General features: G+C 42.4%; 2 protein-coding genes across 10 annotated transcripts in view; both read left to right on the top strand.

Annotated features, from left to right (window-relative positions):
• The first annotated feature begins 722 nt into the window (after positions 1–722).
• LOC139760127 (uncharacterized) lies at positions 723–15612 on the top strand. 9 transcript variants are annotated; one of them, XM_071683003.1, is made up of 8 exons: positions 741–812; positions 8952–9073; positions 9230–9370; positions 12079–12220; positions 13130–13354; positions 13780–13914; positions 14539–14676; positions 14876–15612. In XM_071683003.1, exons 4-8 carry the CDS (start codon positions 12094–12096, stop codon positions 15061–15063), a joined length of 813 nt encoding a protein of 270 aa, XP_071539104.1. In that variant the 5' UTR covers positions 741–812; positions 8952–9073; positions 9230–9370; positions 12079–12093; the 3' UTR covers positions 15064–15612. The 9 variants fall into 9 exon arrangements, with proteins under 9 accessions (XP_071539105.1, XP_071539106.1, XP_071539103.1 ...); XM_071683004.1 differs by lacking the exon at positions 8952–9073 and having other exon boundaries at positions 723–812; XM_071683009.1 differs by lacking the exon at positions 12079–12220.
• Positions 15364–24095, top strand: part of LOC139760126 (uncharacterized) — a 25180-nt gene continuing 16448 nt past the window's right edge. The window contains exon 1 of the mRNA XM_071682998.1: positions 15364–15496. Coding sequence (XP_071539099.1) covers positions 15415–15496 — 82 coding nt within the window. The 5' untranslated portion in view covers positions 15364–15414. The remainder of the gene's footprint in view (positions 15497–24095) is intronic.

Below are 24095 nucleotides of genomic sequence, written 5' to 3'. Positions count from 1 at the left end.
GGTCTTATTTCACATCATCTCGTCCTGAGACAATCATGGCCTTCCCTCTAGCCTGTCCCTATTTCCACTATTTCCTTCAGGTAAACATATTTCTACATTTTTTTTTTCCACCCTGAAATCTTAAATTCCGGGAGGTAAATATTGTTTCCCAAAAGATACCTCTTAGAATTCTTTACTCAGTTGAGTGTAAACTCCATTGATCGTACCATTTCTTTCCTCCTGTCATAACTGAATAAGAATGATATATACAGAGCTGAAAACGTAGATTGAAAGAAAAGCTTTCCACTCATACTATACCCATAGGGTTGCTACAGATGCATCTTAGTAAAATGAATGATTAGGGTGTATCATGTACTCTCCTAAGATCTTGTTTAAGGGTATTGGATTACTGGCAATCCAGTGGTCGTTTCCTTGCTGGGGGCGATCGTAGCCTCGCAGTTAGCGTTTCCAGCTACCACGCAAATGGTACGGGGTTCGAATCTTTGCATATATGTATATATGTATATGTATATTATCATGTACTCTCCTAAGATCTTGTTTAAATTAAAACTCTTATATTATTTTGTCCTCCATACTACGCACCACTGCCTCTCTGCCACGTTAGAACCAAATCGTTCTGCGTTACGATTCATTAGTTCAAGTCCTTGTTGCTTCGTCTCACTTTGACTGAGACAAGCCGGGCTTCATACCAACCCTTTATATATCGTTGCCGATGCCTTCCACGGCAGTCTCAACCCAGACGGCATCCTGAGGTGTAGTGGCTCTTCCCCGAGGTGTGGTGGTGTGGTAGGGGAGCAGAACGATTTTGTTATGTAAGTTAAACTGCCTTTGTGGTTAAATGCACTTGTGGTTGTGTTAACATGTTGTGTGCTGGGAAATTGCTTTTCATTTGATTTGTGGTAATATTTTTCTATTCATGGGGATGTGATTCATGGATTCATTGTTGATTGAATTTGGTTAATTAGTTATTATACTTGCTGTTACTTTGTGATTTTGTGTTACTTCTATGTTTTGATTAATAATGCTGATCATTATCGGCGTCAATATGTTGAAACATGCATCATACTAATCCCGCTACAGATGATACTGGGCTATCAAACACACACACACACTCAACCCTTCCATCTTGTTAGGTCTGGTTGAAGTGTTTGTGTAAAGAGTTTGGCCTGAAAAACCAGGAAGCCCTGTGGTTAATAAGGCAAGTGGAGGAGGGGAAGTAAACAAGCATGGGTGGAGGCAAAAAAAGGTTACGTAATCTGGTCCTTACCATTTATATAGTCTACCTGTACCAGGGGCATTGACGGGTCCACTATGGGTTGAGGGGGGAGTAAAGTACCCAGGATGGGAGATAATGAGGCAAAGAGAGGCAGACAAGCGTCGTTGGGGCCATACTGATGATGATGTGTAGGGTTCTTCACACACGCACACACACACACACACACACACACACACACTACCTCTCCTCTACCCCTGGGACTCTACAACTACTACTACTACGACACACGCACACACACATATTCCCTTAAGGACCAGGTGAAAGGCCAGGCCTTCGTACCTTCGCGCTCAGTTGTCGTACCTGTCACTTTCAAGCGTCGCAACGACCAGCTGAACGAATCTATCAACACAGCAGCAATGCCGTCATCACAGCTGATTTAAACGACGGTGAAGCAGGTTTACAATATCGATCACCTCCTACATTATTCCTCCCCATCTATGTTCCTGTGAGCACACAAAATAGCAGCAGATGAATCGGAAATCCTTCTTTCACTGTCGCTGCTGATTCGGTACCTGACATCTGTTTCCAGCAGTACGAGAGAAACAGAAAATTGGATACAGCTGAGAATCTCCTCAAGAGTGTGGACTAACACGTGTTGATATCAGCTGAGGGAGATGTAATGCGCTGTACGTGATGCACAGCCACGGTCTGTCCCTCTACACGTCTGCCAGATTTTTATCTCCAGCTTCCCACAGCTGCGAGTGAGTGAAGCACAGACTGTGTGTGTGTGTGTGTGTGTGTGAGGATAAAGGCAGTCAGGTTCATATCTACCTTCCTCTGTGTGACCCCTCACGCAGTCAGGTCTAGTACGGCAGTACTCGCCTTGAAGGGATTGTGTGGCACTCAGCCTCTGAGTGTAGAGTCCGGGGAACCAACTCTCCAGGCAGCTCTCCACGGGATACTCTACCGTCATGGGTCTTGGTAGCAGAGTGCTCCCAGCACTGTTAATGAGTTCCAGAGATTCCAGGAGGGAAGATGGGAGCCTTTATATATTTATATATATATATATATATATATATATATATATATATATATATATATATATATATATATATATATATGTGTGTGTTTGTGAATATTTACGTGAGACCACATTTCTTAACAGCACATAACAGATATGTAACTTAGGTAGACTTATTTGTTCTGTACGAAAATCTTTTGAATCTTGATTATAGATGTCTGAAATGTGTCATATTCTTCTAAACTATCAAGCCTCAACTCGTCCACCTTCTGTCTTTCAAAAGCCCCTCCACTCTCCTGTCCCCCCTCCAAGTTCACCATGAGTGTGACTCAAGTCGTCTTCTTTGGCATTCTTCCTCTGCATCCTCATCTCCTTCTGAATGCTCCATTTTATTCCCCTTCGTCTCTTCTTTTACTTCTAGTGTCTCTCCCCTTTCAGCTCACGTATCTCGCATCTCTCCATTTTCTTTTTTCCCTGTTGGTGTCCTTCCTTCGTCCTCCAGGTTGAATGCTCTTGTAGTCAAGGGACTGTAGTTCAGGTTCTTCTGGTCTAATCTCGTCAATCGAGGAGTTTCTCTATTTCAGTCCTGACTCTAAGGCAAGTGGGAGAGGGTTTTTCTTTTTCTGTCTCCTTGGGGGCCCAGCACATGCTGCCTAGATGCCTGCCCAGTAGTAAATGTCTCTTTTGAAAATCCCTTTGAGGTATCATTCAAACGATGCTGAGATAACTGAGCTGAGAGATCATGATGGGGGTACGCCTGGTGATCTAAAGTGTGTGTGTATCCTGATCAGGGCCTTTGGAGGGGAACTTCCACCGAAGATTATGAAATGAGCTGTGAAGAGATGTGGTAAAGGTTTTGGCAGAGTTAAGGAAAGAATTACAAATGCCTCGACTTGCGAAAGGGGCGACTCTGTCGATGAAAAGAAAAAAATAACAGTGACAGCTGTTCGTCCGATCTTATGATATATGCAAAGTTATCTGTTGCAGCCACCCCTTCTATTACACCTCCCTCGGCACTCAGAAAGCTGGCCATTTCCACCAGACAGGACCACGGCTCAAGAAGGTTATGTGGGATGAACACTGTATAAATGAGGAGTGTGTGTTTAGTATCTATGGCGTGAAAATTGCTTTTTGAGCAACACACACACTGATAAAGTTTTTATAAAGGGAATAATACAGCGATTGGCAAACAATTCCACTGATACGAAAAATACAAAGAGACTGACGGACAGAGGAAGAGAGAATCCCTGAGAAACAAAGGATCAGGGAGTCGGACACAGATGTAAAGAGAGTCAGAAACTATCCGCCCCCCCCACTGAACACACTCATCCAACATGGCACCAAGTCCAGTGGGTCTTGCTGATGAGGCAGACAAAGAACCGAAGCTTCGACAAAAGATGCCAAATACGTTGAACCACCCCCGGCGTTGACCCAATACGACTCTCTTTTGTTCCAGCGTCCATATCATTAAGGTCTTTTATTCATCCACGCGACGGGGGGTTTGCTCGCGCTTATAGACTTGGGGTCTCGTTCTGTTGTTCGGCAGTGACCGAAAGTCTCTGCCCAGATGACTGGTGGAGATGAGGCCTGACCCCGAAGGCGGAAAGGGGAGGGAACAAAGAATGGACCCAACACTTGGAAAACAAGGATGGAAATCCACTGGTAACATAATTGGCACATCTTTATGTATATATTTTCCATCAGTTTTATCTATATGATATTCTAGTTTCTTTCACTTCTTTCATATGATTTTTCTTTTTTCTTCCCCTCAGTGAACTAAATGGAAAGAAATATTATAGCACGCTGAGGGTAATCCATTGCATTTCTTGCGCGTCATAAGATTTAACACGAATTGAAGTAAACATTCTGATATAATGTATTAAACGAGAGAGGCAAACAGAAGCAGTGAGCCTGGTAATTGTTTACTCTCCTTGCTTCAGATTATCGAGTTGCGCACGCAAGATGAATTACCTCAGCGAAGAGACAAAAAAAATTTTCCGAAGGGAAGAGAATGAAAACAAAACAGAATTCTCACTTGAAGGAAAATGAAAATAAAAAGGGAAATAAAATCCAACTTGAAGGACTGAACGATTTGTTATCTTTTCTTTTCTTTTTTTTTTTTTTTTTTGGTGATTTGGGCTCGATGTTTAATGGGCTGGTAGAGTCGTTAGGGCCGTTGGTCGTTAAAGTCAATGTCAGTGTCAAGCAATAGCCACAAATCGAAATAGAAAATGAACGCTGTCTTCATAACGTGTAATATCATGGAAAGGAAAGTCAACTGCCCTCTCTGGTCAAGGTCTTAAGCTTTCAGGTCAGGTCACAGGGGAATGGAATGACGGAAAGATCGAAGGTTACATGTAGTTACAACAGTTACGAAGAGATTGGTCACAACAGAGTTTAGCCATCCAATCAACAGTCGTATATATACCTTAATATCACAACACCCTGAAGGATTACATAACGAGATTAAAATCTCAGTTAATGCAAAATTTAGAAGAGACTATCACTTGTACAGATATTCCCTGCGTGTCGTAGAAGGCGACTAAAAGGGGAGGGAGTGAGGGGGCTGGAAATCCTCCCCTCTCGTTTTCTTTTTTTTAATTTTCCAAAAGAAGGAACAGAGAAGGGGGCCAGGTGAGGATATTCCCTCAAAGGCCCAGTCTTCTGTTCTTAACGCTACCTCGCTAACGCGGGAAATGGCGAATAGTTTGAGAAAAAAAATATGTCTTTGCATATAGTATCTATGGTGTGGGCAGGAGCCATGCACGCTCTGGAGTTCGAGCGTGTATGGTCTTCGAAACATCAAGAACACCCGAAGAAAGGCGAAGGCCTTCCATCTACTTCGACCAGAGCCTGGCGGCCTCACTGATCCCCCCTGATATTTCATAGGCCTCAACCTCAAATAACGCACCCCACACCCGACCAACCTCATATCATCATTATTCATAAAAGCTTCCTTCACCCTTTTGTGTTCCCGATGGCCAAGAAATTATACAGGTCCACTCGCTTATCACAAGGGATCCAAAAACATTCTATGAATATTCAGCGTCATACAGTATCAGGTGAATTATTCTCTCTATATTTCATAACTTGTCCCGCAATATTTCGCATTTATAATTGCATTACAGTAGGTGTTGCCACATGCAGATGAGGCCGCCGTTCCTCATTACCTACGACAAAAGGCAATGCATATTAAACAAGCCGCGGAAACTGGAGCAAATAATGAGATCCTCTTTTTTTTGGCCCGACAGATTCTCTCCTGGCGAAGGATATAGTATCAGGGGAAAGTTATATATTGTTCATGCATGGCTTTCTTCCTCCTTACAAAATGAATTACCTTTCGGGGTATATATATATATATATATATATATATATATATATATTGAATTTTATCTTGTTTTCCGGAGATGGAATATACAGGATATGATGCTCCTTCACCGACGAATCTTCATTGAATCAATGCTCCTTTACCGACGAAGCTTCATTGATTCAATGCTCCTTCACCGACGAAGCTTCATTGATTCAATGGCCCTTTACCGACGAAGCTTCATTGATTCAATAGCCCATTACCAACCAAACTTTACAAAATATTGTAGATTCACACGAAACGACCAACCTTTCAGGACGCGGAAGCTATAACTCAACGCGATGTTTGTGGGAAGCGTCTCTCAACTTGCCTGCCACACAACCCAAACAAATTCACATAAGCAAAAGTTATAGATAGTGGTCCTCATGTGTCGTCCATTGCAATATAGTTTGGCATTTTGAGGTAACGTATATGAACCTAATTGCCTAATACCTTCAACTTGCAATTGTATGCCCAAAAGCTTTGCATCTCTGAAATAAAACCAACGTTAATTAACTTAATATGAAAATCAGGTATACGGAGAAATATCTCGTTGACTCAATAATTAGATATCTAATATGTCTTCCCTCTAGAGACAAGCAAGTGACGTTGCCAGATGCACGATGACGAACCCTTATAAACAGTTGCAAATAATTTATCCCTTTGCTTAGCAGGAGAGGAATTGCTGGCGGTTGGGGTGATATATATACTTCTGCAAAAGATATCGATGCTCAGCGAGAATGTTATATCGGCAACACTGGAGGAGTGGAGGTGAATGAGGATTATACCACTGAACAATGCCATTCCGCCGTTCTCCAACGCGACATAACCAGGGTGTCTCGTTGTCGAGGCGTCTAATCGGTGCAAGTTCAAGTATAAAGGTTATAATGGCCAGCTGGTCACCTAATCCCCTAGACCACCGGAGGAACGAGTGAATGAAGTTTTGTAGGAGTGGAATCCACTAGTGATTCAGAAAGATGCCTTAAAGGCCTTCATTATCCGGATTATAGCCTAAACATTGAAAAAAAATAAGCTTTAGAAACATCTTTCGCCGAATTTCTATTTGCATTACAGACCTTCATTACTGGGATTTAGTTTTGAAATCGAGACATTAGAGAAATCAGCCCAACTACTCTATTTCCGGCTCGAAACTAATTTAAAAGGCAATTATAGGAAGACAGGTACCTAGGATGGCAATAAAGAGTCGTTGCAACTAAGCAATTGCAATTTCAGTTATTGTATTGCCATGATTTCTCACACTTTTTTTTCAGGAGAGAAAAATGCATTCAATATTTGGGATTTTTTTTTTCCCCCCCTCAGTATTTCTGGACTGTCATTACAGTCATATCGCATATGGTCCACGCCTCATGTTCCACCTCTCACTCTATCCACTGGTCACAATCCACCCGTTACACTCTTCCGTCACACTCCACTCGTCACATTCCACCTGTGACAGACTATACACTCCACACCTTCAGTAAGCACAAGAGAACACACTACGCGACCTTCACACAGTCTTCAAACGACATGACACTCAGAATGTTAACGGGTAGTAATCGTTTTCGTATCTTCTTTTCCCACTAGAAGAAAAAAAGGACAAACCTACAGATTAATCCAGTGAGATAATCTGAGAGTTAATCCATCATAATCTTCAGTGTAACGTTCACAATTAATCCTCCAAAGTCTCTTTCCTTTTGGCCTCGGTTGTAGGTACTTAAAATTTAAACTCCTTCGCTAATTAAAGTTTAAATATTAATTCAGGTCATCCCAGGACTGCATTAAGAGTGTAAATTAATCCCTCTGTAGCTGGTATGTCATCTGGATGGATGCCAGCGCCCTCCATTGATCAAACACCGAACCAACAAGAGACGAGCAGGGTCGGGGGGGGAGGCTTTCGATCTAACCTAATTCCACCACGAATGAAGGTCGTAATGTATGTGTATCATTCTGAGCCATTCGCTTCTTACCTGCACTTGCTGGAAGGGGTCTTCCTCCACAATTCACTGACCATTTCACTGTTTCTGCACTGCATTGAGGGAGGGAGAGAGAAGAGTTGCTATGGAGGCAGAAGTGCGGACAGGAAGGGACAGAATTAGGACCAAGGAGGGAAAGACCTAGTGGTGGCAGTCAGGGAGATAAAGAGGGGAGACAAAGAAGAAGGAGCAGGGAGAAAGAGCAGAAATATGTTCTAAACACCTCTCTCTCTCTCTCTCTCTCTCTCTCTCTCTCTCTCTCTCTCTCAGTAACACAGGTTAACTCTTAGCCTCATGATTACGTCAGGTTTGCCTTACGTAAGACAAGGTTCTTTCCAGAGGAGAACTGTAATGCAGGTCTAAAAACTGTATGAGTGATAATTACCAGGAAATCTCAAGAGACTTCAACCATAAGTCTCGTATTCCTTCCAGTATGGATCAGGGGGATATCACTTTCATCCCACCATAAGATATATTAAAAGACGTCATTGAAACTTTTTTGTTTTACATCAGTGTTCTTAGATGATGTTCATCATTCAGTCTCGCATTTTTACATTACCCTTCCCTTCGAAAAAGCCTTCATTTCAAGAATTTTCTCAGGGGAGGGGGTGGAAAAAAAAAGGGGGGGGGGGGTGGAGATAGACAAAATACTAATGATCGAAATATCAGCCAAGAGGCAAGAAAAGTCTCCATTCTTTTTAAGCCCAGGAAGATGCATGAATAATTTATTTGTGTCTTAACTTTCGTGAAGAGTGAAGGTAACTTTTTCATAATAATTCACAGAGTTTAAGAAGTGCGTTTGGCGGAGTTAAAGTTGAAGGTCGGTGGAATTGTATCGTCATTGCCACCTGACGCAGGGCTGGTGACATGACCCTTTGGTACCTTTGGAAGGAAGGCTTTGGCATGACATGACACTTCCTCCTTTGTATGACACTATCCTTGGCACCGTTGAGGAAGGCTGTGGCATGGTACTTCTTCTTCTTTCGTATGACACTGTCTTCGGCGAGATCCATTAAAGGAGATTCTAGAGAGAGAGAGTGGTTTCTGTACGTATCTAGAGCTATTGGCCTAATGGTTTAGGATAAACCCGACTAAAACCCAGTATACCTAAGTCTGAGAGACATCATAGAGGACATTGGTCATATGTACTTCTCGAGTCATATCTTCCTGCCTCATGACATCAGGTCGATGGCACACAACTCGGCCATACACATCAGCCCAACACCTCAGGTCATCACCAGTAATCTGGTGGAGGGTCCTTTCTCTGGGCTGGCTGGTCGCCCAGAGCCTCTGCAACTGTTTACCTCACCAGTGAAATATGTAGGTGTGGGTGGGGGGGCACAGCAAGAACTCAACCATGATTAAATGCAAATTAAATTTTGGTGTTTCCGTCAGGGACTCCCGTAAGTCTCCTGGAGGCTGCTGAAGAAGGGGGTCAGAGGTGGCGAAGAGCGTAGAAGGAGAAGAGAATAAGAATATGAAGAAGAGAATCTGTCCTTTGTAGGGAGGGATGTACAGTAAGTCTGGGAAAGCCAGTGAGGGCGATGATGTCAAGTGATGTATGCACCTAATACAACAGTGGGGAAATTTGGTGCGTGCTAATGTGATTTATTCTTGAATCAGAGGGCAACGCGTTGGCTGTATTAATGTTGTAATGTATCATCCGTAAACAGGAGTTCCCGGAGATGATATATACCGACCTGGGAGACAAGAGACGTGAAGAGAGAAGAAAGAGAGAGAGAGAGAGAGAGAGATACATGGGAGGAATAGACGAGACAGAACTCTTCTCTAAGGAGAGACTACAGCAATATGAAGTGAGGGACGAGACGTACAGCTATTCTACATCTCTTACATGTCTCCTCTACTTCTCCGGGGAAACATATCTCGTGATGAAATATATCTTTTCCTGTCCGAAATCTTGTGTTTCCTCTCTCGACCCAAATGAGATAAGTGACTTTAGTCGAATTAAACGTATATAGATGTGACAGTTTGCTTTATACGGTGTTCTATTAAGATCAGATTCTAAACAATATGCTTTGATTTATTGGTCACCATTAATTTGTTGTTTACCCTGACGTTTCTTTATTATTTACTGGCTATGAGTGAGACTATGGGGAGAAAATGGGTAAACAAATGCATCTTTACTTCCACATTTACTTCAAGAAACTCTAGCCTTATGTATTTCTTTTTATCTTCCAAATGCTATACTAAACTTGATAGTTTCCAATTCCGACGCTACCTTGGGTGAGGATAACAATCTTGTAATGATGATCAACCATTCCCCTTTTGATTCTAGTCGTCCAGGATAAATGTTTGCCTCGATCCTTTCTCAGAACTTGTATCTTCCAGACTACGTCTGTTATCATGAGAATCCAAAATATCCCTGGTGTGTTTCCCTGGAACTGAACACACACATACACACACACACACACACACAGTCTCTCTCTCTCTCTCTCTCTCTCTCTCTCTCTCTCTCTCTCTCTCTCTCTCTCTCTCTCTCTCTCTCATCAGTCCAGTCACTAGTTCGGTAAATTCCGTGTTCCACTGCTCCACGCAACACCGTCTCCAAATGAATCCCTTGTCTGTTGCCTTGAACATTTGTTCTGGTTGGTAAGAATTCTCCGGAGGACTGTGGTTCATTAACGCCGCAGTGGAATCCTGGAAATGCTCCACTGCAGCGCGTCCTTCCCAGTTAAAATGCTGCCCGTCATTAAGAGAACCAATCCTCTCGGCATTACTCGTTTTTCTCCCCCATGCGTTTGTCATTATCATTTGTGTTGAGGGAGACTTGTACGCTCGTGTCTCCCCGTCTCTCAACTTTGTGTATATGTAATACATCTATACTCCGTACGTACACACACTCGCACACGATCAGTTCCGATGAAGGGATGAACAGTTGGGATTGTCTGTGGGACGACTACCGCGTCCAGGATGGGAAATGGAAGGGTAGTGGGCCTTGTGTGGATAACAGTCAGCGACACCGACACCACGAAAGCCTTTGTGAGCCGACTGCCACGCCCATGATTCGAACCCATGCGTGTCAGACACCGGTCAAGCCCATGCCGGCTCATGGTCAGAAACACTAACACACCAGAGAGGCCCGTGTGTGTGGGTGTGTGTGTGTGTGTGTGTGTGTGTGTGTGTGGGTGAGTGTGTGTGTTACAGAGCCTTCGTTTCCGTCATAGGGTGAGGATTTCCTGAAGATATCAAGTCTTCAGAAGCGATGCGTCAGCCGTCAGCTCAGCGTAATAGGATAGATGTCAGCAGTATTGTGCGATACTAGTGGCCTGTACGACGCTCTGTTCTGCTGCTGCGCCTCCTGCAGAAGGAGGAGCCTTTTTTTTGAGAGAGAGACTCGGGTGGACTGCACCGCCGCAGGGATTCGAGTGAAGTCCTTGAGAGACAGAGAGAGAGAGAGGCCCCCCCGACTGTTCGCTTGAGAGCGGGTGTCGAACGACGGTGTGTCAAGCGTCGGTGTCAAAGCGTTAGTGTCAAACGCCAGAAGAAGGTGTCAAGCGAAGGTGAGGAGCGACAGTGTCAAGCTGGTGTCGGGTGACGGTGTCAAACGGCTGACGGACGGGGGCCGGCACTCACCATGGTGCTGTTACAGTTAACGGTATCAGTGTGCGTCCATGTGATCACAACAGCCGCCCAACAGGGTAAGCGGGTTCCCCCCCCAAAAAAGGAGGAAGAGAGAGAGAGAGAGAGAGAGAGAGAGAGAGAGAGAGAGAGAGAGAGAGAGAGAATCATTAGCCAGTGTAAGAAAAGCGCCAGACATGTGACAGTGTGATGGTAAATAGGCACACTGTTTCCTTCTGTGTCACATAAAGTTTCAGCAAATTGATACGATCTATCATCAACCATCACTTGGTCTGCTGACATTCAATCCCAACTCCATATCCAAATGGTCTCAAACACAACCTCAAACCTCAAACAAATCTCAATCTATCTTTCTCTTTCTCTACCTCGTTTTTTTTCTGAGTGGATGACGCGACCCACTTGACTGCCTTTAAGCAATCGGGATCCATTCCATTTCCATAGTTACAGCCCCAAGCACGACCTGGCTCTTCTCCTATCCATCCTTGCAACGTTCCCACAGTTTCTTTGGTGAGGTCCTGTCACTCGTGGATTAGCGATCATATCACCTCCTTCTTCCTTCAAACATATAACGTTTCTCCCTTTAAGTGTCAGATCCACAAAGACCTGCGGAGCCCAGGTGAACTTCGACTTTTATCTTTTTCTTTTTCCTTTTTTACTCTTTTTTTTTTTAATTTGAGTTGCGGAGCCAAGGTTAATTTCGACTTCTATCTTTTCTTTTTCCTTTTTTACTTTTTTTTTTATTATTTCACTTGAGATGGCTTCGATATCCCCTGTGGACTGTCTTGTGTTCCTGTATATCACTGGGATATCCAGGGACAACCGTGAGTGACCAGTGCCTCGCACGGGTCTGATCCCTCAAGAATTTTCTTGCATGCTATGTGTTGTCGATCTCTGAACTACCCACCATCTCTCCTCTTCCCAGTCCTGGTGAAGTTGAATGGGATGTATCTCTGACCGTGGGCTTAGGCTAAAGTTTGGCATCCAGCTCCTCACACAAGTCCTCCTCTGCCTCAGTGATCTAACTCACTATGTCTTTCAGCTTAACTACCTGATTTTTTTTACAGGTAATTTCCCTCTTTTATGGGAAACAATAACTTTCACATGATGAAATGTGTTTGTCTTATCTTTTCTTATACATATGTGTTTCCTGCTGTGTGTTTATATGTTTATATGTATGAAAGTGTATTTGCTGGTACGTATGTGTGCAAGATATGTGAAATTACTTTCTGTTTGTAGGGTAGAAACGTTGTAGAGAATATCTGACACATTAAATTCTCACTTTATAAATGATTGCTCAAGTACAGATGTGAATGGCAGAACCAAACGCCTTCCTGTGGAATGATATATTATTCCTTTGGCACTTGTTCTGTTTTATTTTTGACAGCAAAGCTCTTGCTAACATTCATTCACTATCTCTCTCTATATATATTGTCTATGGTCATAGCATGTCATGCGGAGAAGGGGACGTGTTTCAAACCATGTGACAGAGAGAGACAGTGTCTTAGAAACTCTTCATTAAATCTTGATGTCATCAAAATGAAGTTCACTTCTTTCTCGAATGTTTAAGCATACAAACATACACCAAGTCAGTAAGGTCTGGTGGCAGAAATAGTGATCAGAAATGACACTCTTCACTCGGAACTTTTCATACTCATACATATACAGATAATCTTCAGATTCCAGGAACCAATGGAGAGCAAGACGCCTTCCAGGTTTCCAGGAACGTCATGGAACTGTTTAACAAAACCATTCTCCCGTCTTGGTTTTTATCCAGGTATGTAGAGTTACTGACTGGGGACGAGAGCATTTCATCCACGAGCTCTCAGAAGAGTCGCTGTATAAAACGTACCAGCGAAGATCTCTCGCCAGCGATGTGGACCTCAATGTGTCCATGTGTCATCACACTTGCCATCATCAACGGTAGTGTTCATAATCCCAGAGAAAATCACTGATATATAACCTTCTATTTGCAGCTTGTGAGCCCACCGTGAGCGGCAAGGAAACCACCTTCGACTTCGATCCTTCGAAGTCAAGCATCTTGTGGTACAGGGCAGAGGAGATGAACACTGAGATCAACATGACTATTATCACCCGCTCCAACGATGGTTTGATCGAACAAAATAAACCCAGGGAATCCTTAGTCACGAACGAAATTCATCTCTTCCTCCCGTTACTTTTTCTGCAAAACATATATCGCAGTGAGTGGTCGAACCGTCAGGTCTAATTTACCTGTGCATGATGTATTACTGTCTCCATTTTGCTCATTCTCCTAACCACCACCTCTCGTTATTAGTCATACTTGGGGTTATGTATTTCTTTTTTTTCTTCATTAGCATCTGTTGTGGCTGTATACACGTATGATCAACCAGTGTTATGTCTACTGATGTCTCTGGTGTTCGTAGAGTTACTGTGGCTATCTCTCGTGTCGTAACTCTTATCTCTGATACTTTATCCAGTTCCAGTTGTTATCTCTTGTGTCATCACTATTATATCTGATGCATAAACCAGTCCCAGTTGTTACTTGTGTATCCACTGTTATCTAGTCATTCCTCCTCACCTGTATCCATGGAAGCAGTGATGCAAGGATATGTTCTCAGACACTAATTTGTTTCTTTACTTGTAGATGATACGAATCATGGTTCAGGGGTGTGTGGCGAGAAAACAATAGGCCTCTTTGGTTTCCACGAGGTAATCGGAGTGAATGTGACTAGCAACGCTTCAGTTCTGTGGTCCAAGTGCACCGCTGCAGAAAGAGTCTGTGAGTCACCCCTGGGTATTCCAATGTATGTCTTTATAATTCCATCAGTTTCTAGCTTCATTGGCCTTGACTGTGTCAGCATATGCTGCCATCACTGGCTGCTGCTGCTAACTGCATTTGTACACACAGCACAAAAACGATCCTTACACTTTCAAAGTGATGTGATATGAAGTAAGGACGAAAAAATATGAGAGCCTTACTAACCTCTTACAGTTAACAAGTGATCATTCGGAGACATGTCGTTGAGTGATGTATAGACTGTCTTTGTGTCGTGTGTATGGGCCCCACACTTCATTCTTTTATTACTTCACTCTATTTCATGTGTTTATTCTCTCATTACTTTACCAATCTTTTCTTCCCCTCAGCACTAACCCTGGTGTGATTATGAACCCATCTTAGACTGTGCCATTTCGTAACATGAAGGGTTGCTACATGTTTCCCTACAACCCCGTGTTAGTTATCGTTCTTCCACAGATATATATATATATATATATATATATATATATATATATATATATATATATATATATATATATATATATATATATGTGTGTGTGTGTGTGTGATTTCTATTATTATCATCATTAATGATAATTATCAGACACACATAAGTAGATATATCAGTCATGCCAACAGTTGATGGAGAACTGACGAACAAGCGTGAACTACTTCTAGTCTTCATGGCCCTAACTCCAGTCCTAACGACGCTGTTCATCGCATCTACCATCTACATCTGTGTATTGAGAAAGAAAATCACATCTGGTAAGTCCATAACAATTCATATATCTGTAAACTGTGACTGATCTTATATATGAAATTTAAAAGAAAACACAAAATTCATATAGGAAAATCATCTCTTTTTCTTCTTTTTTTTGAGGTAAACGTAATTAGAAATGACATTTAAAAGACACAGCAAAACGTAAGATGTTGAGCTTCACCTTTGCCTCCATATACTCCACAGGGAATACACGAAACCGTTCGGATCAACCAGGAAATCCCGGAGGCTTTCCACTGAACATTACAATGGATCCACCACCCATCCGAAGACATGTGGACGGGGAGTTGAACCCTGCTCCAGTGAACATTGATCGCCCCGCATCGCACAATAGCTTAAACAGCTTATACGCGGAATTCAAGTTGTGTGATTAGGAGACAGAGGAAGAAAAAGTGTAGCTGAAAAGATTAAAATAAGATATCACGAACATTACCCAATATTTTCTTTTTTTCTTTTTTTGTAAAATGAAGCATGAAAAGCTGATAAATTTTCGTACAGTGTAAAAAAGTGATAACTGAGACTTTCAGTATGACACAGTTTAAAGATACTGATGCCTGATAACTCTAGATAAGATACAGCGTAGAGATGATAGTGACTGAAGCCTTAAGATAAGATGCAACGGAAAGATAATTGGGGAAGGGGGGAAACTGTGACTGACGCTTTTAGAAAAGATACGCTATAAGGATAATGACGACGGACCTCTAGCAAGATATATAGTGAAGAAAATGATGACTAAAGTCTTGAATTTTCAAGATGGTGTAGAAATAGAGATGGGTGTGCTCTTCGACAAGACAGACTGCAGATTTGGTGAGTGTTGAAGAAGCTTTCTCTGTATGTGTGTGTGTGTGACGTATAGAAATGATAATATACACCATCCACTTTGTTGTGTGTTCTGTTCTCTTAATCAGATACAATCTGTTCTCTGATGGTTTGATTTCTTAGCCTTATCTCGTGCGTCGCTACGACTTGTGATTATTGCAACTAGTTAAGCTAAGGAACCTTCTCTTGATTTTAGGCTGGCGCTAATAAGGCCACTTTGTCATTCCCAGCACCTGGGTTGAGCCCATTAAGCCTCTCCATTACCTAAACTGTTTAACTTTACGGCTCTGGCACCAGTTCATCGCGTCCTTCCTTCCCCTCACTTGCCGATCCTGTGGGAGGAGTTACAGTCCACTGGGATGGTCAGTTGGTTGTCCTGTGTCTTAGGCCTTTCAACTAACAGGGGTCCTTCAGACCGTAAGAAACGTCGAGAGATAAACAACCAGTCGAAAAATGCTTGAACACTTTCCTCAAGTGTTCGCTATATGTATGGCCCCACGTTCTTTGGGGGATGAAACACCCGCTCTGGCTAAGTCCTCGCTGGTGCACCATCCCTCTCATGACGGCTCCATAGATCAACCATGAAAGATGAGGCACCAAATATTCCCTTAATTGCATGTAAGACTGCCCATTCCTCATACCAAGATTGCAGTTGGGAAACTGAACATCCATCAAAAGTTCCTGACGGGAATTTTTTCTTGAAAATATTGCTAGTTAGCATCCAAGCCCTTACATGGAAGTGTATGGAAGACCCAGATAACAGAACCGATGGTTTAGGATCAAGGATGTAGGGTAGGGGATCCTACATGGGAAGGACAAATAGGTGGACCTGATCGTGCATGACCAGGTTACCTACAGATAACAGAACATCTGATGGTCTATGACCAGGTTAACTGCTAGTGGACAATACATGGGAAGGACATACAGCAGAAGACTTGATGATCTATGTCAAAATTTCCTGCAGGAGGATAGTATTAGTAACCTACATTCCTAAGATTCATAGATGGAGATGGGAGACAAGGCAGAAGGTTCCTCCCCACCCACCACTTTAGATGGAGACAAAACAAATGATAAGGTTGATAGAGATGCTTTGTGGAAGGTCATACGAGTATATAGTATGCGAGGAAAGCTAGCAAATACAGTGAGAAACTATTATCAAGAGCTTAAGGCGTGTGAACGACTAGGAACAGAGGAGAGTGAGTGGTTCTAGATGAATAGTTGTCTGGTGCAAGGGTCTGTGATGCCACCATGGCTGTTTAATATGCTTGTGGTTAGGGTACAGTAATCCCAGTGGTGTTGTATGGATGCGAGGCATGGCTACAGATGAATATGTACGCTCGGTGTGTACGCATTGGAAAAATGAATGTGCCAGGACATATGGTGCGAGAATAGTTGACCTGATAAATGATAATAGAGTAAGAGAAAGTATGGTAATAAGAGAAGTATGACTGTGAAAGCTGAAGAGGGTGTACAGGAATGATTTAGACGTATGGAGAAATTGAGTGAAGAGACATTGCCAAGAGGATGTATGTGTCACAAGTGGAGGGGACAAAGCCGCTGAAGAATACAAGAGAGAACGACCGGCCCAACCAGTATACATGTCCGGGTCAGCCAATGGCCGCTAGATAATGGTGAGCTCGCCACGTCTTGTCCAATCATGTTCCCCTCCTCACTCCACTAGTGGATAGGAATACAGCCATGTCGTCTTCAGCTGAAGATCTACAGATGTTTTAAAGAAGAGAGCTCACCTTTCCCACGTCACTTGTGGGGGAACCATCTCAACTATCACAGATATATGGTCTGTAGTTCGTCTTCCTCCTTCGGCACCTGGTTCCTGGAACGAATCTCTTATCCCAATCTCTTCCTCCTCTTCCCCTTGATTTTGCATGTAAAAGCAAGACCCTCAAGTCGTCTGTCGACTCCCAGCTGCCATCCTTCACTGTTCATCGGGAGGAGCTCCAGACACCACCCGGACCAATTTGGATCTCGGCATATCGTTTACGTCCAAATGACCACTAATTACTTTCTTTAACTTTCCGAAGTGGAATCGAGAAGTTTAATGACTAGCATCACCATCAACCTGCCAACCCTTACAGCCTGTGTGGGAAGACCCTTCCCTGAACCTTAGATCTTACGATGTTCAGGAAACAGTTCATAAGACGCAGCACTCTAGGGTTGGATGATGAAGTGCCGATTTGGGTGCAGTAAAGGTGGGAGGGTCGTCTTCGGTAAGAGAGAGGGCTGGAACTCCCAATTCGACTTGGTCACTGATGCGTTCTGTATGTGTGTATCTGTGACTACTTGTACATGAAAGAAGGAGTAAGAGAGAGAGTGTGTGTGTGTGTGTGTGAGAGAGAGAGAGAGAGAGAGAGGGTCGGAGGGATATGAGAGGAGGGAAAAAGAGAAGAAAGGGAAGGAAGAGAGATAGAGGGAGAGAAAGAAAGAGTTAGACGATACAGGCTTTTCAGAGCAAGACAAGTGAAGGGAATCAGATTTCAGTCACCCACGGCAACTGAATTCTTCAGTTCTCTATGAACCTGTGACCCTTGGAATCTATCTTTCTAAATTCATTATATTTTCTTTTGTGACTTTGGGTCATTACGGCAACAGATACACCACAGAAGCCCGTGTGTGTGTGTGTGTGTGTGTGTGTGTGTGTGTGTGTGTGTGAGTGGGGCTGGCCGGTTTGGAAGGCACAGAGAATATTGAGAAGCGTATATCGAAACCCAAATATTATTCGAGTTGATTTTTCGGAAGTGACGCAAGAAACAGGATCTTTATGTTGACATTTCTTCCTTTTTCTCTCTTTCTTCGCTTTGATGGCCTGATTGGCTGAGCAGATTCTTGCGAGAGCATTCACGCTGAATCTATCGTATGCAAATAACTGCAAACAGATTTCACTTTAAGGGAAAAGTCTTCATTTGAGCGATACTTTTAAGGAATTCGCCTCCTTCCTTCCAAAATTACCATTCAACTTTTTTATTCCATTCATTTAACTATACGTGTGTGTTCTTTACCACTGAAATAACGTTAAGTGGGCAGACTTAGCATGTTAGATCCGTCCGGTGAAGTTAACAATTTTAACTTCATTAATAGAGGGCACTAAAACATCTCAAGCAATTTGTGAATCGTATGAATCAGTCTTAGCTTTTCAATTCATTATCTAAATGATGAATATAATGGCCAAAGGCTATGGTGCTCAGTCTATTCTTTCTAATGGTAATATTTCTGCTCTAAGAGCCTTATGTCTATAAGTCTATGCTAAATATTTCTCCCACATTTACCAGGCTTATATCTATGAGTCTTTGCTAAATAACTTCTCTCCATTTGCCAAGCTTGTATCTAAGATTCTTTGATAGATGCTTTTGTCCTTATATCAGACTTTTATCTATCAGTCTTTACTAAATACTTGTCCCCCATTTGCCAGGCATATACCTATAACATTTTGTTAAATACTTATATCTATTAATCAAGTTTTTGCCTATAAGTCTTTGCTAAATACTTCTCCCCATTTAGCGGGTTAATATCTGTGATTATTTCCTGAATATTTCTCCCCATTTACCTAATTCATATCATTAGTCTCTGCCAATTTTTTCTCACCATTTACGAAGCTTGTATCTATAAGACTCTGCTGAATACTTCTTCCCATTAACTAGGCTTATATCTATGATACTTTCCCAAATACTTCACCCTGCACACCTGGCTTAAATTTGTAACTTTTGCTAAACACTTCTTTGTGTTTTTCTTGTTTATATATGTTTTCTTTGCTTTAATGTTGAAAGAATACAAGATGTGCAAGTAAGAACAATAAGATTTGTTGTGTGTGTATATATATATATATATATCTACGTGATGATATATCAGCTGACACAGTTAACGCATCGAGTATATAAACTCTCTCTCTCTCTCGATTATAACTACCTCTGCCTTGTGCATCGTATATACTCAACTCGTTTAATCAGATGCAAATGACACGCGTCTCATGCCGTGGGCATCCAGTATCACAGCGAGTAAAAGGAGGGGGGGAAACTTACGTTGAGGAAACCTTAAGAAAGAAATATAAAAGTTACATCGGGAGGAAAATTAATGAACTCTGCCTCGCGGAGGAGTAAGACAAGACACTGTATGATCAAGCAAGCTGTTGGAAGACGCAAAAGAATTATTCACGAGTTTCGCTCTCTTTCCAAAAGGTGATTTTTTTTCCATTTGTTAATTAGCTTGTGTCCACATTGCAGAGGCGGGAGAAAGAACCAAATTCCTGTTTTCTTTGAGAATATTCTTTACCCCCCTTTTTTTTTCTTCCTTCCATCTTGGCATTTTAGCTTGTTGTGTAATATTGATGGAAAATACACTGCTTTTGTGATGTGATGGTATTACACACACACACACACACACACACACACACACACACTAGAATGGATAAAAGATCATTTTTGGGATAAGGAACAAAGGGGGTAAGTCATAAGGACACTCCTTATGATTCGAACCAGACTGTGTTTGCAGATGATGCCGAGGTCATGAGGAAATTGGAAAGGGGCGAGGAGGAGGAGGAGGAGGGGGTGGAGGGAGGGGAGGGGGCTTCTTGCCCAGACCTGTATAGGCGTGTGGGTTAGAGAGAGGGAGAGAGAGAGAGAGAGAGCGACGGAGAGGAGAGAGAGAGAGAGAGAGAGAGAGAGAGAGAGAGAGAGAGAGTAAAGAAGAATAGACATAAGGGAGAGAGTGGCATGAGAACTACATAGAAATAGGGATTTCAACTGAACTATCTGTTTCTCTTATTTACACGGAAGAAATGCCATATCTCTCTCTCTCTCTCTCTCTCTCTCTCTCTCTCTCTCTCTCTCTCTCTCTCTCTCTCTCAACCAAGCAATTTCCTTTTTTTTTTTTAATTCGCGTTCATTAAATATACAAAAGTTCTCTTCTCCTGTGTCCACGAGTGTATCTCTCGTTTGTTTGCACCCACTCCTGCCGTTGTTTACACCGGTAAACAACGCACAGGCCGATGCGCATGCATTTGAAAACAATGCACGCTGCATTTGTTAGGAAGGAAGGAGATTGGCTATAGGTCTCTCTCTCTCTCTCTCTCTCTCTCTCTCTCTCTCTCTCTCTCTCTCTCTCTCTCTCTCGTCCAAACCAGCCAGCAAGCATGGCATGGCCCTCGAGACAGCTCATGTCAGCCCTGCCATCTTGACGTCCTCCGGAGGGCTCCCTCACCTCATCCCATCTCCGAGAGAGAGAGAGAGAGAGAGAGAGAGAGAGAGAGAGAGAGAGAGAGAGAGAGAGAGACTGAGGTTTTGATCTCTGGCGTGTGGAAAGTGGATTCTTTACATTAAGATGGGATCTTCGCACTGTATTATGTACCCACGCTATCATGTAACCAAATGACTTGACAGAGGGATTGGAGACTCTGTATATATATATATATATATATATATATATATATATATATATATAATCAAACTGACAGACTCACTGAACACCAGGGCTTTCAATGTAAACTCAATTTCCGAGAAAAACATATAAATTCAGAGGCCTCGAAGACGTCAACTATTTCCACTCACTCGCTACCCCATAAGGGAGAGTCTGTCTGCTTCTAGCCAGTCCATTAAATTTGGATTCTCATCTCGCAATCCTGTCTATTACACCCGTCGTAACAGGTATAAGACTTCCCAAGCATTCCCAAGCCTTGTGTCCCTGCAGACACTCACTCTATAAGACTTACCCATCGGGTTTGAGGCTGTGGTAATAAGACCTTGAAGTGGAAGTCCCCCCCAAACTTGGAAGGTATAGAAGCTATTGGATTCCACGCCCAGACCCTATTACTGCCGCCAACACAGGTAGTGGTGACGGGCTGCTGGTGACATCAACAGATGGTGAGGATATACATATTTACTTATCTCTTGCGCTGGGAGGTTTTGTAGGGCTTTGAGGTAAAGGGATTTTGGTAGCAGAAGGGAGTTGGAGGCAGATTTCAACCTTACGTATTATATTTTTACGATTTTTGAAAATAAGTCGTGAGGATTTTTGGTAAGGATAATAATAATGATAATAATAATAATAATAATGATAATAATAACAATAATAATGATAATAATAATGATAATAATGATAATGACTAATGATGATAATATTAATGATATCAATAATCAAAATGTAAAGATATAACTCATGTAGGTTAAGCTATAACACTGGAATGAATAGTTATAATGCAAATATGATAAGAAAAAAAGTGTGTTTTCTATTGGTTATAGCTATAGAAACAAAAGCATGACTATGGCATAGAGACTTGCATTAAACAAAAGCTCTAATCCTTAGGACGAAGGGAGAGCAAGAAAATAGAACAATGCTTTTGTTATATTGGTTAAGTTCACTACCCTTTGCTTTTGTATTTTACTAAAGAAATATTCATTCTTTCTTTCAGTATTCTATAGATCCACAAGAGACAGTAAGTAATGGTCACTTAAAATTACTTTACCTTAAGTACAGAGGTTCTGGCCATGATGGTCACTTAAAATTACTTTACCTTAAGTACAGAGGGTCTGGCCACGATGGCTATTAACCAAACAGGACGTATTGTCTTTAGATGTTATAGAGGGATTACGTGTTCAACTATTGAAAGTGTGCCATTTGCTATGGTAAGGGATACCATAGCACCATTCTCGGAGACAGTGTGTATTCAGTAAGTCAAGGTTTACTTTGTTATACTAGGTAACTCTCTACAGGAGACCTCAAGAAGATTGAATTCTCCACAATGAGGATGCCAAGTTTATGACCATATACATGCTGCTGATATCTACGGGAACTTACTAAATTATCTTCATCCTAACGTCGAAGAGACGAGCCCGTTCAAGCGACCCCAAAACCGAGACAAGAGAAAGGAAATTGGCCCTGGCGGCTGCCCAAGAGAACCACAGAGAACAGAAAAGAAGTTGATGGAGTTGGTCTTCCTCCACCCAAAAGGAAACACAAGGAAAAAAGAAAAAGTAAAAGGTGGAAAATCGTCCAGGAAATTGGTCTCCAGCACCATGCTTTGTGTCTGCCCGCGACTTCCTCCTCGAAAGACGCGATTACAAACCAGACTCCCTTCTACATAGACCTGGAGACTTGATGGAGACTGAGTCTCCAACAGGGTCTCCCTTCATTGAATATCTACCACCATGTCAAGTCTAAAGAGACTACATTCTGCTTGTGGGTTCCGAAGCTAATTGTGATATCGTGATGTACTTTATGATGCTCAGAAAGACACGTGAAACGCTTCTGCCCCGGTGAATAAAGCATGGAACCTTTTCCTGCCCAGCACTTCCTTATACATGGAGATATACCCTCGGGTGGTGTTACCGGGCTTCGCCTGCAAGAGTTTACGCCGCGAGTGAAAGATCACTTTTGATGAGGTTGCATCACTGGGAGTGCAGCTTCGTCAAATAACTTTTCACTCCATGGGTCTGCGTTCCCCTGCTACTGAAAGTAGCGCAGCCTTTGGCTGCAGGGGCCTTTAGATAAAAGGCTCTGGGTAAGAACAGGAGTCTTTCAAAAGAATATTCCTATAAGTGAATTGATAAAGATTATTTATAATCGGCTTGAGTGACGATAGTTTGCTTTGAAGGTACGGGATAGATGAACATATAGCTTTCGACTGTGAAAAATTGATGTACATTTTGGAGGAGTTTATTCATCCTAAGACTTGATATGAGAATTTCTCTTGCAGTATTGATAATGCGTATTTGTCTGTCCACAAGAAAAGTATTATTCTTAGATAACGAAAGCCTTTGGCCCTTTACCTTCCTTCAGTTACGGTTCCAACTGTTCTACAACGTTTCTCAAAATGTTTGTTCCTGTACCATTCTATTGGTTCCCCGCAGTTTTATATATATATATATCCCAGTCCAGTGTGCGAATCCTTTCACTCCTTTCTATCATACGTCAATATTCGTCTCCATTTTCCAGTGGAAAGAATAAAGAATATTTGATTCCATTTCGCTTGTACGTCAAGTCTTCTAACCAATAGTTTATAGAAATAGTTGGCTTTTTTTTTTCTTCAGCAGAACTGACGCCTTTGCTCACACTTAATCCCGCTTGAGGTCAATCAAGAAGCAACGCTGATAATCCAAGGTGAGCTGCCGCTTTTTCAGTCTAACTCTGGTATCCCATCACTACTGTCTCTCTTTCCCCCAACGCCTATATTCTTCAAATGTATATATATATATATAGAGTGTGTGTGTGTGTCTGTGTGTCTGTGTATGCCTGTCTGTGTGTGCCTGTGTGTCTGTGTGTGAGTGTGTGTACCGAGTATTCGTGGACATGGCCAGGCGTTGGCCATCTGTGACCCCCATATCCACGACAGAGACTTGGCCAACCAATAAGAAACTCGACCACACTTGCACTGGCAACATTTCTGGACGAACAAATGACCCAGCCACCCACCTTGCCTGGGTGGGTCAACGGAATGCCTTCATTTATTTCCATGACACAAGCAGGGAACTGGGTAACGAGTAACTGGGACTTACCCAAGATCATACCCAGAGCGGAAGCACAAATGAGGCAAGAGGAGAGTGGGAGAAAAACATTTACATCATTGCGATTTGCATGACTT

Source organism: Panulirus ornatus, chromosome 35 (assembly GCF_036320965.1).
Source record: "Panulirus ornatus isolate Po-2019 chromosome 35, ASM3632096v1, whole genome shotgun sequence".
Taxonomy (NCBI): domain Eukaryota; kingdom Metazoa; phylum Arthropoda; class Malacostraca; order Decapoda; family Palinuridae; genus Panulirus; species Panulirus ornatus.
The sequence above is the reverse complement of the archived record's forward strand: the minus strand, read 5'-3'. Positions and strand labels throughout refer to the sequence as shown.

What these genes read in the sequence shown, in the direction of transcription:
- LOC139760127 (XM_071683004.1), top strand. Translation starts at nt 12,094, where the DNA reads ATGGGATGTATCTCTGACCGTGGGCTTAGGCTAAAGTTTGGCATCCAG. An exon ending in CACCGCTGCAGAAAGAGTCT is followed by an intron (nt 13,915 to 14,538) that starts GTGAGTCACCCC and finishes TAGATATATCAG; the next exon opens with TCATGCCAACAGTTGATGGA. An exon ending in GAGAAAGAAAATCACATCTG is followed by an intron (nt 14,677 to 14,875) that starts GTAAGTCCATAA and finishes TATACTCCACAG; the next exon opens with GGAATACACGAAACCGTTCG.